This window comes from Bufo bufo, chromosome 9 (assembly GCF_905171765.1).
Source record: "Bufo bufo chromosome 9, aBufBuf1.1, whole genome shotgun sequence".
Taxonomy (NCBI): Eukaryota; Metazoa; Chordata; class Amphibia; order Anura; family Bufonidae; genus Bufo; species Bufo bufo.
Window position 1 is genome coordinate 169,863,431 of NC_053397.1, and position 13,707 is coordinate 169,877,137.

Here is a 13,707-nt window from a genome sequence, read left to right on the forward strand (position 1 = left end):
GGGCGGAGCCACCTTTAGGGGAGGCCCCCTTGACGGGGGTTTGGTTTAGTGAGCTGGGGGGGGAGTGGTCGGGCTAGGGGAGAGGGAGGGGGCTATGGCAGGGAGAAAGGTTAGGATAGGTTAGGTTGAGTGAGGGGGTGGAGTTAAGGGGTTAAATAGGCAGGGAAGAGGAAGGCAGGGGCCATTTTGGGAAAGAGAAAAAGCTGAGAGCTAGCTTACCGGAAAGATGCAGCAACTGGAGGCCATGATCGGGGAATTGCGGGCAGCGGCGGAGGTGAGGGGCCCAGCGTGGGCTCAAGAGCAGATTCAGCTGCTGCTGAGGGGGCCGGGTGAGGTGTCCGTTCTGCCTCACCCACCTGTTTTACGGCCACGACGGGCCAGGCCGCCGGCGCGCCTTTCACCATCGGCTTCCCCCCTCGGGCTCCACGTCGGGTGCCGCCGACACCAGCTTCCTCCAGGCCCCGACATGGGAGGAATCCTCAATGTGGGCGGAGCCTGGTGGGTGGCCGGGCCCGGCCATCTACTCCTGCAAGCGGCGACGTCGTGGGAGCGGGACCGGGTACTGCGGACGCCTCTGTAACTCCAGGCACAGAGGCGGCCCCTCGGCGTGGGAGGTCAGGCGTACAGCGCGGGGATGCTGCAGGTGGATCCGTCGGTGGCAGCAGGCCCCAGGAGGCAAGCAGTGCAAGAGGCTCCGCCCCCAGGAGCAGTTCAGAAGCGACCGTTAACCCCGGTGTCCCTGGTCTGCGTGGGGCCAGGGGACAGGAGTCGGCCAGTCCCAGGAGATGTCAGGCGGTCCGGGCCGTGGAGGGGTCCTGCTGCACCGCACGTTCCTGCCTTGCCAGGAGGCAAAGTGAAGATGAGGGTTCCAGCTTCATGGTCTATCCTGGAGAGGACGTCCCAGCGGGTCCAGAGGACAGCAGGACGGTGACGGCGTGACGCAGAGGAGAGATCTTCAGGAGTCAGGACTTGCGGCTGATGGGAACACAGCTCCCAGGCAGCCAGGTGAGATTGCATGGGGACCACTTGCGCAGGTAGTGCAGGGTGTGGGGGCTGGGGTGGGGGGTGTCTCCCAGTTAGAGTTGAGTAAGGGCCTGGGGCAATTGTTGGGGGGTTTGGCAGGGTTGGTTGCTAGTTGGGGGTTGAGTGGGGGGACGCCGTTACAGGCCTGGGGCGTGCACGGGTTGGCTGCGAGTGCAGGGTCATCGGGGGAGCAGCAACGGGGGTTGCCGGGTGTGGGGGTGTCAGTGCAGACGCAGGCGGGAGCGGAAGGGGAGGAGGATTCTGTTCGGGTGGATGATAAGGCGAAGGGGGAGGTTTATGTTTGCTTTGAGGGCCCGTTGGGGGCGCATTTGAAGTCGGAGGTGAGGGAGAGGATTTGGAAGGGGGAATATGTGGAGATATTTTCCCTGCTTCCTTTGGAGAGCTTCAATTTGGATAGGGTGCGAAGGGAGGATGGTAAGCGGGAGGAGGAGGAGAAGCGCCGTTATAGGTTAATACCGCGGACGTTCGCGAACTGGTTGCAGGCGTTCGCGATATTGGCGAGTGTGATTGGGGAGAAGACGCCGGAGGCTTGTTCGGGGTTGTTTTGTTATTTGGACGCAATCGGTGAAGCGTATCGGGTGTATGGGGGGGTGGCGTGGTTGCGTTACGATGAGCAGTTCCGGCAGCGGAAGGCGGTTCGCCCTGAGATGCGGTGGAACCATAAGGATATTGCCTTGTGGTTAAAGGTTATGGCCCCAGTGCGTTCGGGGCAGCCCTTTCGTGGGGAAGGTAGTAGTGGGGGGATGGGCAATACAGCGGTTGCCTCAGCGAGGGGACTGTGTTTTGCCTTCAATGAAGGCAACTGTAGGTTCGGGGCTAAATGTAAATTTAAGCACGAATGCTCAGGCTGTGGAGGGAATCATGGGGCAGCGAGGTGTTTTAAGGGGGGCAAGCAGAGAGGGGGGGGATGGTTTTGGAAAAGGGGGTGACGCCGGTTCGGCTGGAAAAGATGAAACCGTACTTAGATAGGTACCCCAATAGGGAGGCGGCGGGTTTGTTAGTTTTGGGTTTTGCGGAAGGGTTTAGAATTCCGTTCGTGCCGGGGGATGCGGTGTTGCTCAGGAAGAATTTGCGGTCTGCTAGGGAGCATCCTAAGGTGGTGGGGGAGAAGTTGGGGAAGGAGGTGATGCTTGGGCGGATGGCGGGTCTGTTTTTGGAGCCACCTGTTTGCAATTTGCGGGTATCAGATTTTTGGGAAGTTTGGGGTCTCGCTGGCGGAGGGTAAGACGGTGGGGCCGGTAACGGAATTGAGTTTCCTTGGCATAGTGATTGATTCGGTGAGGATGGAGTGCCGGTTGCCGGGTGATAAGCTGGAAGATCTGAAAGGTTTGGTGGCTAGGGCGATTCGGGCGAAAAAGTTGCAGTTGAGGGAGCTTCAGTCGCTGTTGGGAAGCTTAATTTCGCTTGCCGGATAATGACCATGGGGCGAGTGTTCTGTAGGCGGTTGGCGCAGGCGACCGGGGTGGTGGTGGTTCCGCATCATTATATTCGGTTAGGGAGGGAGCTGCAGGCGGACTTACAGGTTTGGAGTTCTTTTCTGGACCAGTACAACGGTCGCTCGCTGTTTATGGGGGGAGTGGTTGAGGCTTTTGATTTTGAGTTATTCACTGATGCGGCGGGGGGTTCAGGTTTTTGGGCATTTTGTGGAGGTCAATGGTGCGCTGGGGTTTGGCCAGCGGTTTGGGTGGAACGGGGCTGGGTGAGGAATTTAGCTTTGTTGGAGTTGTTCCCTATTGTGCTGGCGGTTGCGTTGTGGGGAGAGCGGTTCCGGGACAGGAAGGTTCGTTTTCACTGCGACAATATGGGCGATAAATCAAGCGATAAATGGTCTGTCGGCGTCGTCGCCATTGGTGGTGCGGCTGCTGGAGCGGTTAGTGTTAGAGTGCTTGTCGCTTAATGCTTGGGTTGTAGCGGTACATGTGCCAGGGGTGGACAATTGTATTGCTGACGCCCTTTCTTGTTCGCAGTGGAATCGTTTTCGGCAGTTGGCTCCGGAGGCGGATGCGGTTGGTTTGGAGTGTCCGGCTTGCCTGTGGGAGCTGTTGGAGGAGCATTGATGGGGCTTATTCGGGCGTCATTGGCTCCGGGTACGTGGGATACGTATATGAGGGCTTGGAGGGCCTGGAAGGATTGGTGTGCCGTTTTGGGAGGGGGGATGGAGGAGCCGGAGTTGGCTTTGTTAATGTTTTTGGGTCATGGTAGGGAGCAGGTTTGGTCGGTTAGCAAGGTTAACAGTTACATGGCTGGGTTGGCTTTTGGTTTTAAGGCTCGGCGGATGGTGGGTGCTACGAAGTCCTTTTTGGTGGTGCAGGCATTAAAAGGGTGGAGGAGGATGGGTGCTGGGGTGGATGGGAGGAGGCCAGTCTCGTTTGGGTTGTTGCTTAAGTTGGGGGGGCAGTTGCGGACGGTTTGTCGGTCGGAAGGGGAAACGCGGTTGTTTCGGTTGGCTTTCTCGCTGGCATTTTTTGGGGCAATGCGTGTGGGGGAGTTGGTGTGTCCGTCGATGAGTCGGGTAGGGGGACTTTTGAGGAGGGATGTTGAGTTGTTTGAAGATAGGGTGGAGTTTGTTATCCGGCGGTCGAAGACGGATACGTTGGGTAGAGGGCGGAAGGTGGTGCTTTTCCGGGTGGAGGGTTGTGATATGTGCCCGGTTCAATGTTTGTGGGATTATGGGATAGGTGGAGGGGAAGGGTCCCCATTGTTGGTTCATGCGGATGGCACCTTTTTGTCTTGCTTCCAGTTTTCTGCTATTTTTTCAAGGTGTTTGAGCCGGGTGGGGGTGGATAAGAGGGGGTATTCTAGCCACTCCTTTAGGATTTGGGCAGCGACGGAAGTGGCTAGATGGGGGCTTGGTGACGATGTTATTAAGAGGATTGGTCGTTGGGAGTCGGCGAGGTTTAAGTCTTATGTTCGTTTGGATCGCCTATAGAGAACAGGGGGGGGGTTTGGTGTTTAGGTTTGTTGTGTTGGTGCAAAGCTGCGGTATTGTTCTTTTGTTTCTCTCGTTGCAGATGCAGCGCCCGCTCTGGTGTGGATTTTGGGGCATTCTTATGTCTTCTGGGGGGCTGTCCGGGCAGCGGTTCGGCCGGACGGTCAACAGCTAGGATTTGACAGGGAGTCTGCGGGGGTAAGGTGGATTGGGAGGCGGGGTATGGTTTGGAAGGGGGTGCTGCCTGAAATTCATAGGTTCGTGAGGATGGATAGGGCACCGGATGTGTTGGTGGTACATGCGGGGGGCAACGATTTGGCGGCAAAGCCTATTCGGGAGCTGATTAAGGAGGTCAAGTGGGATTTCTTACGGTTGTGGTAGTTATTTCCGGGTATGGTGACCGTATGGTCTGATATTGTTCCCCGGCAGGTGTGGAGGGAGGCTCGGTCTGTGGATGCGGTGAATAAGGCGAGGGTAAAGGTGAATAGGGCAATCGGGCGTTTTATGGCTAGGAACGGGGCGGTGGTAGTCAGGCATAGGGATTTGGAGGCTGAAACGGGGGCTTTTTGGAGATCGGACGGAGTGCATTTGAATGCGGTGGGGCTGGATATGTGGAGTTTGGCGTTGCAGGATGGCATTGAGGTGGCCCTAAGGTTGTGGAGGAACGCCCGGAGTTGAGGTGGTCAAGTCCGATCATGGGTGGCGGTGGGGGGGGTCCTTGGAGTTGGGCACGGTGGAATCTGAGGACAACTGGGGGGGGGCTGGACTCCCAGGTGGACCGAGCGGTTGTGGTGAATCGAGGGGGGGTCATTCAGTGGTGCCTTTGAGCTGGGCGTTACGGCTGGAGGCAAGAATGGCTCACCCCGGTTCGACAACTCGATGTTTTGGGGGCTTCAAGGACCTTCCCCCATTGGGGTTTTACAGTATTATGTTATGTTATTGTTGTAATTGTTATTTAATAAACGGCTGCTGTGGCCATTACATTTCCAGTTGGTGGTCCGAGTTGTTATTGGGATTGGGGCTCTGTGGCGGGGAGGTGTAATGGTGGTAAAAGGGTAAAAGAAGGATATGAAGGTAAATGGAAGAGGCGAACGCGGATAACCAATACCCTCGTCATGAATGTTTATGAGGTCAGGAGATCAAAGATAAGACTTAACATGAGCCATCAGCTGACAGGACTGAGAAGTGATACTCTGCCAACGGACTGATTTTTTTAACCCTTGTATCTCAAAAACGGCTGAACCAACTGAAAAAAAGTATACTTTTAGCCCAAAATGAGTAAAATGCAATCATAAAGAAAATTGCCCCAAAAGTTTACATTGCCTTTAATTTCAATTAAACGATCCCAGCAGACTCACACGCGCTTCCCTGTGAGAGTCTATTTTCATTTCCTTATATTACTGCTGTTGACAGCAGATTTCAGAACCTTGATCAGGGCCAAGCAATGCTATTACAAAAACTATCTAAAGTACAAATTCAGTTGTATGTGTGGTGCATTGAGCTATTTATTACAAAATAAGGAAGTGTCTGGGCCTGTTTGCTATTAAAAGCATTCCACATTTTTATGTGCCCCAAGTGACTTGTAACCATGCAGAGAACAATGGCAAGGACAATACTGATCAACAGCGAACAACGATTCCACCATATGGAGAATGTCTAAAATTAATTCACTGCTTCTACATGCAAGTTAATCGTACACTACTAGAATGCTTTATTTGGCAGCCTTTTTTTATTTTTTTTATTTTACTCATGGCCTAGTAGCAGACAGTCAGAATTTGTCAGTTCAAAGCTTGCAGAGAATACGTTTCTTTCTGTCTTTTGTGCTTTTTATCAACACTCTGATGCAATCAAAGGGAGTCTGACAGCTTTTTTGTAAAACTTCTGACAGCACTAGGTAGGGGTTTGGGGAGAGCAGTAAAAACATAACTTCTGTGGAGCTTTTATCATCAGAAGTAGTATGTATATGAACTTTTAATCTGCCAGATTCTGCTCCTGCAAGTGCACTGGAGGTAGAAGGTTAGTGTAAAGAGCTGTCTGCATTGAGCCGCTTCGCAGTCCTCCTTCTGCTCTGAGTAACAGATATAGTGGTCTCCTAGCTGTGTAGAGGGGATGTGAAGCAGCTCAATGCAAAGTGTAATTGCAGTTCACAGTGAAGCATTGCCCCTAGTGCACTTGCAGGAGCAGAATAAATGTTCATACTCACACTACTGCTGATATTAAAAGCTTTGCCAATGTAAGTTTGTCCTACTCTCCCTGAAACTTACTGAGTGGTGTGAGCACATTAGCTTGGTCAAAACTGCTGACAGACTCCCTTTAAAGCAGACAGTACCAATGACATAAGCATGTTATTAAAATGGAAGTATAGCTACAAAAGCTACAAGGAATTGCAAAGAGTAGAGGAAATTACAAAGCACTGGCCAATGTATTGCATTGTACGGAAGCAAAGGAAATCACAGAGGAGGAAATCATGCAAGGAAATGGGTTAATTTAGAAACGTGCGTATAGTGAACACCCAAGGGATCAATTGAATACGATTTTGTTTAACAAAAAAGAGGCATTATGCACTGTCTAGAGTAAGTTCCCCCTTTAAGAGTGCATCTTTAGCAACAGGTAGAGGATTCTTTTGTAGTCTATACTGTTACCATATGGACACATAGGTCTGCACTGTGGCGGTATACATAACATTTTTAGTCAATAATACCACTAAAGTTGCTCCCTTTTTCCATTTAAAATGCACTAGAGCAATTTAGAAGTTGGCTGTGAAGTTAAACACATTTGCATTCCATCAGAAACCAGTGTACCACTTACTGTAGTATTATGGCCATACAAGATGCTTACTGATATATACTTTATATATATATATATATATATATATTGTAGTGAGCTGATCCACATCATGTCTGTATGTTTGTGCATTGTATGTTAAGATAAGTTATCTTGCCTACTCATCAGCATCAAATAGGACCAAATATTCAACAATACCTATCTATGTATTCCTGGAAATTGCTTTTTAATACTAGGGCAAAAATTGCATGTGATATAGTGCAAATCTCATAAGTGTATTTGGACAACAATCTCATATTAGTGTCACAAATGGAACCTTATCCTAACAATGGTCAATGCATCTCTCAAATGAGCATCCCTGGAAATTCAAATGTTAAGGGTTAGGCACAACATAACATAAAACTCATGGAATAATGCGTAAAGTACAAAAAAAAAAACACAAAGCAGAAACCACAGTAAATCTCAGAGCAAGGAACTTGCAACATTTTAGGGTTGGTGATGTGGGTAAAAGCTAAAAGAGAAAATCCACATTGGAGCCACTTTTCAGAATATACCAGATTACTGCTCAGAAAGCAATTCCATAAATATAAATCTACAAAAATCTATTAAAAACTATGATACAGTCACTAGTATATCTGTGGCAAAAACCCAGTGCCTCACTGGTTATACCCAGGCAGGGTATAAATTATGTTCTGCCTAAAGTCTTCCTCTTATCTCATATGTCAGCTTATAGTCTGTTCATATTGAATCCATGTGGAATTTCACATTTCTATTTTATTTATCACAATATATTAATGGGTGTGTCATCCCAGATATAATTTCAGTAGGATATGCCATCAAAGCCAGATAGATGAGAGTCCCACCTTTGAGACCCGCACTTATCTCCAGAATGGGCCACCAAAAGTGAAGGAGAGCGCACAACGCATGCTCTCCATTAATTTCTATGGGAATATAGCTGAGCGAGAGCACTCTTCAATTTTCAGAAGTTCCATGGGAATGATAGAGAGCACACTTCGCAAGTGTGGCCTTTGGTCGTTTCACTTATATGGGACTATTGGAGACAGCCGAGACAGCTCTTGGCTATTCTCAGCAGTTCCGCAGAAATAAATGAGGGTGGCTGTGTATGCGTGTTCTCCTCTCACTTTGGGTCTCGTTCTTCAGATAGATGTAGGTCCCAGATGTGGAACCAGCACCTATCTGACATTGGTGACATATCCTAGCAATATGCCACCAATGTCTAAGATGAGACAACCCCTTTAAGGGCTCATGTACATAGCCGTTACCATTTTGAGGTCCCCAAACCATGGATCCACAAAATATGGATACTGTATTAGTCATGTGCATGCTGCACTTTCAGAGGGCCATATTGTATAAATTCCTATTGTCCTCAAAACAGACAAGAATAGGACATGTTTTATAATTTGTGGAACGGCCCCATAGAAATGAATGGGTCCACGTGTGATCCACAAAAACTGCAGATCGGATGCAGACCCAATATACCCTGTACGGTCATATGCATGAGCCCTTAATCAAAATTAGTCAACTTAATCCTCAGATCATAAAGCAGTACACAGCAACAACAACACCAAAAAGTTCTTACCTGTAGTAGTAAATAAGTAGGTACTTACCATTTTCATGGTCCTCCATTAAAAGTTGGACCCCTCTCTCTTTAGTTGGCGACCCTGATGATAGCATTACATATCTTGCTGTGTCTCTGCTCTCCATTTAATATAACGTTTTCCACTTTTTTTCCACTTCGTACCAAGACTCTTAGTTGCTCTTGCCTACGGTTGTGTTTTTTCTCTTTTGATCTCTTGATCCAGTATGTCTGTATCTTTTCTTTTCATAATTAAATGGCTTTTCTGTTCATTATACCGACTGATCCATGTTTCCTGTGTATCTCATTGTTTACAAGATTGCTTGCATCCTTTACTTTCCACTCCTTCTGTAATCTGCTTGCACAATGTACCAATAAGTCACCACTCGTCCTATGTCCTGCACTGCAACATACTATAGTGACTTTAAATGTAATCCCGTCACAACGTCTATGTACAGATAAACTGGTGACAAAGTAAGATCCTGGTAACAGGAAGAGGACAGGCACGTTGCGGTTAGTGCTGTGCTTGATGAAGTCACACTTCCTAACCCTGCCTCACCATCACCTAAGCTACATACACATATTGTTAATTCACAAACTAGTAATATGTTGCACCCCGGTCTGGTTGGTGCTTACTATTGTTTCTCTTTCTTAGATTTTGCAAAGATACCTTTTCTGTGTCCAAATCTGCCCACCTCTCCCTTTAACCCTTTCGTATCTCTTTGTCTGTTTCAAGCCCACCCCTCTCTGCAAGTTCCTCTATCTGCAACCACAAGTTCTCTAAAAGCAGATCTTTTTCTATATTAATTATGCTTCCTGCAAGATCTTTTTGTATGCTAGTTACTTCTATAACGTGAGAAGAAGGTAGAGGCTAGAAATGTGTCAACTAGATATGAGCAAACCTTTTGAGATTCGGTTCATTTCAGGTTTGTCAAATTTTTCAAAAAGTTTAGTTCGGACCCAAATCGATTCTACCTGCACCAAAGTTGCTCCAATTGCCCTGAAATTTGATAGATTATTCCCTCTGGTCTCCTAGGACTCCACATTTTTCAGAAAAGATGGTATCTCTTTGTTTGTTATTTTTTTATGAATTTCTGCCTTTTCTGATAGTGTGAGGCATTGACAGGCCTCATAGATGATAGAGGTGTAGAGGTGGTGGATATTGCAGTCCACACCCCTATTCCAACACAGGTGAGGCCAGCTGGCTGTAATCACTAAGGGATTAACCAAGCCTCAGTGTAGGAGTCCAGGGGAGAAGAAGTGACCCTAGAGAGGGGAAAGCCTCTGTGTGGTCTCAGCCTGGAGGGCTGAGGGGCCACAAGGCTGTGTGAAGCGGGATCTCTCCCCTGTGTGGGACTGTGCCTGGTGAGCTGACCTGCCGAGGGTTGCAACCTGATACCTGTTTGTGAACTACGCTCTATAGGTGAAGTACAGACAACATATGTATTAGGTAGAGCCCAGACGGGCAGGTGTTTATTTGGTTTATGTTTGTGCTGGTGCTGAAATACACTGCGTGCAGAATTATTAGGCAAATGAGTATTTTGACCACATCATCCTCTTTATGCATGTTGTCTTACTCCAAGCTGTATAGGCTCGAAAGCCTACTACCAATTAAGCATATTAGGTGATGTGCATCTCCTTTGGCAAAATGGGTCAAAAGAAGGACTTGACAGGCTCAGAAAAGTCAAAAATAGTGAGATATCTTGCAGAGGGATGCAGCACTCTTAAAATTGCAAAGCTTCTGAAGCGTGATCATCGAACAATCAAGCGTTTCATTCAAAATAGTCAACAGGGTCGCAAGAAGCGTGTGGAAAAACCAAGGCGCAAAAAAACTGCCCATGAACTGAGAAAAGTCAAGCGTGCAGCTGCCAAGATGCCACTTGCCACCAGTTTGGCCATATTTCAGAGCTGCAACATCACTGGAGTGCCCAAAAGCACAAGGTGTGCAATACTCAGAGACATGGCCAAGGTAAGAAAGGCTGAAAGACGACCACCACTGAACAAGACACACAAGCTGAAACGTCAAGACTGGGCCAAGAAATATCTCAAGACTGATTTTTCTAAGGTTTTATGGACTGATGAAATGAGAGTGAGTCTTGATGGGCCAGATGGATGGGCCCGTGGCTGGATTGGTAAAGGGCAGAGAGCTCCAGTCCGACTCAGACGCCAGCAAGGTGGAGGTGGAGTACTGGTTTGGGCTGGTATCATCAAAGATGAGCTTGTGGGGCCTTTTCGGGTTGAGGATGGAGTCAAGCTCAACTCCCAGTCCTACTGCCAGTTTCTGGAAGACACCTTCTTCAAGCAGTGGTACAGGAAGAAGTCTGCATCCTTCAAGAAAAACATGATTTTCATGCAGGACAATGCTCCATCACACGTGTCCAAGTACTTCACAGCGTGGCTGGCAAGAAAGGGTATAAAAGAAGAAAATCTAATGACATGGCCTCCTTGTTCACCTGATCTGAACCCCATTGAGAACCTGTGGTCCATCATCAAATGTGAGATTTACAAGGAGGGAAAACAGTACACCTCTCTGAACAGTGTCTGGGAGGCTGTGGTTGCTGCTGCACGCAATGTTGATGGTGAACAGATCAAAACACTGACAGAATCCATGGATGGCAGGCTTTTGAGTGTCCTTGCAAAGAAAGGTGGCTATATTGGTCACTGATTTGTTTTGTTTTGTTTTTGAATGTCAGAAATGTATATTTGTGAATGTTGAGATGTTATATTGGTTTCACTGGTAAAAATAAATAATTGAAATGGGTATATATTTGTTTTTTGTTAAGTTGCCTAATAATTATGCACAGTAATAGTCACCTGCACACACAGATATCCCCCTAAAATAGCTAAAACTAAAAACAAACTAAAAACTACTTCCAAAAATATTCAGCTTTGATATTAATGAGTTTTTTGGGTTCATTGAGAACATGGTTGTTGTTCAATAATAAAATTAATCCTCAAAAATACAACTTGCCTAATAATTCTGCACTCCCTGTAAAGCACCATTTGGACTTGAACCGCGTTGTCAGAGAAGTCTGTCATTGTGACCCCCTGTGAGAAAGTGATCCCTTACAATAGCTATGAGAAACCGCATAATTGGCGGTGTTAACAAACAACATGTTTAAAAACACACCGTGCTGTAATGTGTCATGATTTTTCATATATATTTCATATTCCAAAGCTTTCAAAAATTGTCCTTTATCGGGGGGAAGGTGGTGTTTGCCAATATTAATGCATGCACAAGTGATAATGGTCAGAAACAAGAGTGGCTAGTTTTGAACGAGCCTAGAAAAATTTTCCCTTTTAATTGGGAGCTTAATGTTCGCAATTACTTCGTGGGCACTCTACTTTCTGATGCTAGGAGTCGGGTTCCCAACCCATTCAAAATAGAAAAAATACTCCAGCAATTGCTGGAGTATTTTTTCTATTTGAAATTGGGAGCAGCAGGAGTACAGTGTTGATGTGGAAAGGGTAGGGTAATTGTGTCATGTCGCCACAACAGTAGCAGCATCAGTAGCAGTGTAGCATTCAGTGTCGGACTGGGGTGGCTAGGGCACACCAGTGGAAATCATTCTAGGTGCCCACCCTACAGCTACCAAAAATGAATATTACTTGTTCATTTTTAGGGCTCATGCACATGAATATTTGCAGTTTAGCACACAATACATTGTGCAAAACAGAAAGGTAATGTGCACTGCTCTATATCAAATTGTTTCTCATTAAGCAGCTCATTGTAGTTAGTAACCTAATCTGTTAAGGTCCCTTTACACAGGGCAACAGAACAGAAGATTGTTGGGAAGGAATCGTTCCTCCCCAGCAATTGCCTGCTCTTTAACGGAGGAGAACGCTGTATTTACATGCAGTGATCTCCATTGTATGGGGGGCAGTGGTCACTACTGTAAATGTTCTTCCCCATATTGACTAGTAATGTTGGTCGAGCACCAAAGTGCTTGTGTGCTCTACAGAGCACCCGAGCACAATGGAAGTCATTGGAAGAACCCGAGCATTAAACCAGGCACTCCCTGCTCTGAAGAGGGGAGGGTGTCAGGACTCTAGTTCGGGTTAGGAGTCCCTGCTCTGACTCCATATATAGCTACAGTACAGACCAAAAGTTTGGACACACCTTCTCATTCAAAGAGTTTTCTTTATTTTCATGACTATGAAAATTGTAGATTCACACTGAAGGAATCAAAACTATGAATTAACACGTGGAAGTATATACATAACAAACAAGTATGAAACAACTGAAAATATGTCATATTCTAGGTTCTTCAAAGTAGCCACCTTTTGCTTTGATTACTGCTTTGCACGCTCTTGGCATTCTCTTGATGAGCTTCAAGAGGAAGTCCCCTGAAATGGTTTTCACTTCACAGGTGTGCCCTGTCGGGTTTAATAAGTGGGATTTCTTGCCTTATAAATGGGGTTGGGACCATCAGTTACGTTGATGAGAAGTCAGGTGGATACACAGCTGATAGTCCTACTGAATAGACTGTTAGAATTTGTATTATGGCAAGAAAAAAGCAGCTAAGTAAAGAAAAACGAGTGGCCATCATTACTTTAAGAAATGAAGGTCAGTCAGTCAGCCGAAAAATTGGGAAAACTTTGAAAGTAAGGGCTATTTGACCATGAAGGAGAGTGATGGGGTGCTGCGCCAGATGACCTGGCCTCCACAGTCACCGGACCTGAACCCAATCGAGATGGTTTGGGGTGAGCTGGACCGCAGAGTGAAGGCAAAAGGGCCAACAAGTGCTAAGCATCTCTGGGAACTCCTTCAAGACTGTTGAAAGACCATTTCAGGGGACTACCTCTTGAAGCTCATCAAGAGAATGCCAAGAGTGTACAAAGCAGTAATCAAAGCAAAAGGTGGCTACTTTGAAGAACCTAGAATATGACATATTTTCAGTTGTTTCACACTTGTTTGTTATGTATATAATTCCACATGTGTTAATTCATAGTTTTGATGCCTTCATAGTCATGAAAATAAAGAAAACTCTTTGAATGAGAAGGTGTGTCCAAACTTTTGGTCTGTACTGTATGTCCATTTATGGAGTCAGTGCTTGGGGACACCCAGTGTAAATCTAATTTAGCCTCTATTTCTGAAAAGTTTCTGGCAGGATTTGAACTCACAACCTTCTACATTACAGCCAACAATGTTAACCACTACACTATAGAGCTGCATGGCCAGTTACTTAAAAAAAATAATAATGAGACTTCTGCTGTATCGGAATACTTACTACTAGTATTCCTATACAGCAGAAGTCTCATATTTTTTTTTTTTTTTTTTGTAACTGGCCATGCAGCTCTATAGTGGTAATCATTCTTGGCTGTAATGTAGAAGATTGTGAGTTTAAATCCT

The 13,707-nt window shown here is 46.7% G+C and overlaps 1 protein-coding gene across 2 annotated transcripts in view; it reads right to left on the minus strand.

Annotated features, from left to right (window-relative positions):
• Positions 1 to 8,982, minus strand: part of CYTH4 (cytohesin 4) — a 65,576-nt gene extending 56,594 nt beyond the window's left edge. For both annotated transcript variants that reach the window (XM_040407321.1, XM_040407320.1), the window contains exon 1: positions 8,386 to 8,982. In XM_040407321.1, the coding sequence (XP_040263255.1) occupies positions 8,386 to 8,394 (9 nt within the window). In that variant the 5' untranslated portion in view covers positions 8,395 to 8,982. The remainder of the gene's footprint in view (positions 1 to 8,385) is intronic.
• Between the last annotated feature and the right edge of the window lie 4,725 nt (positions 8,983 to 13,707).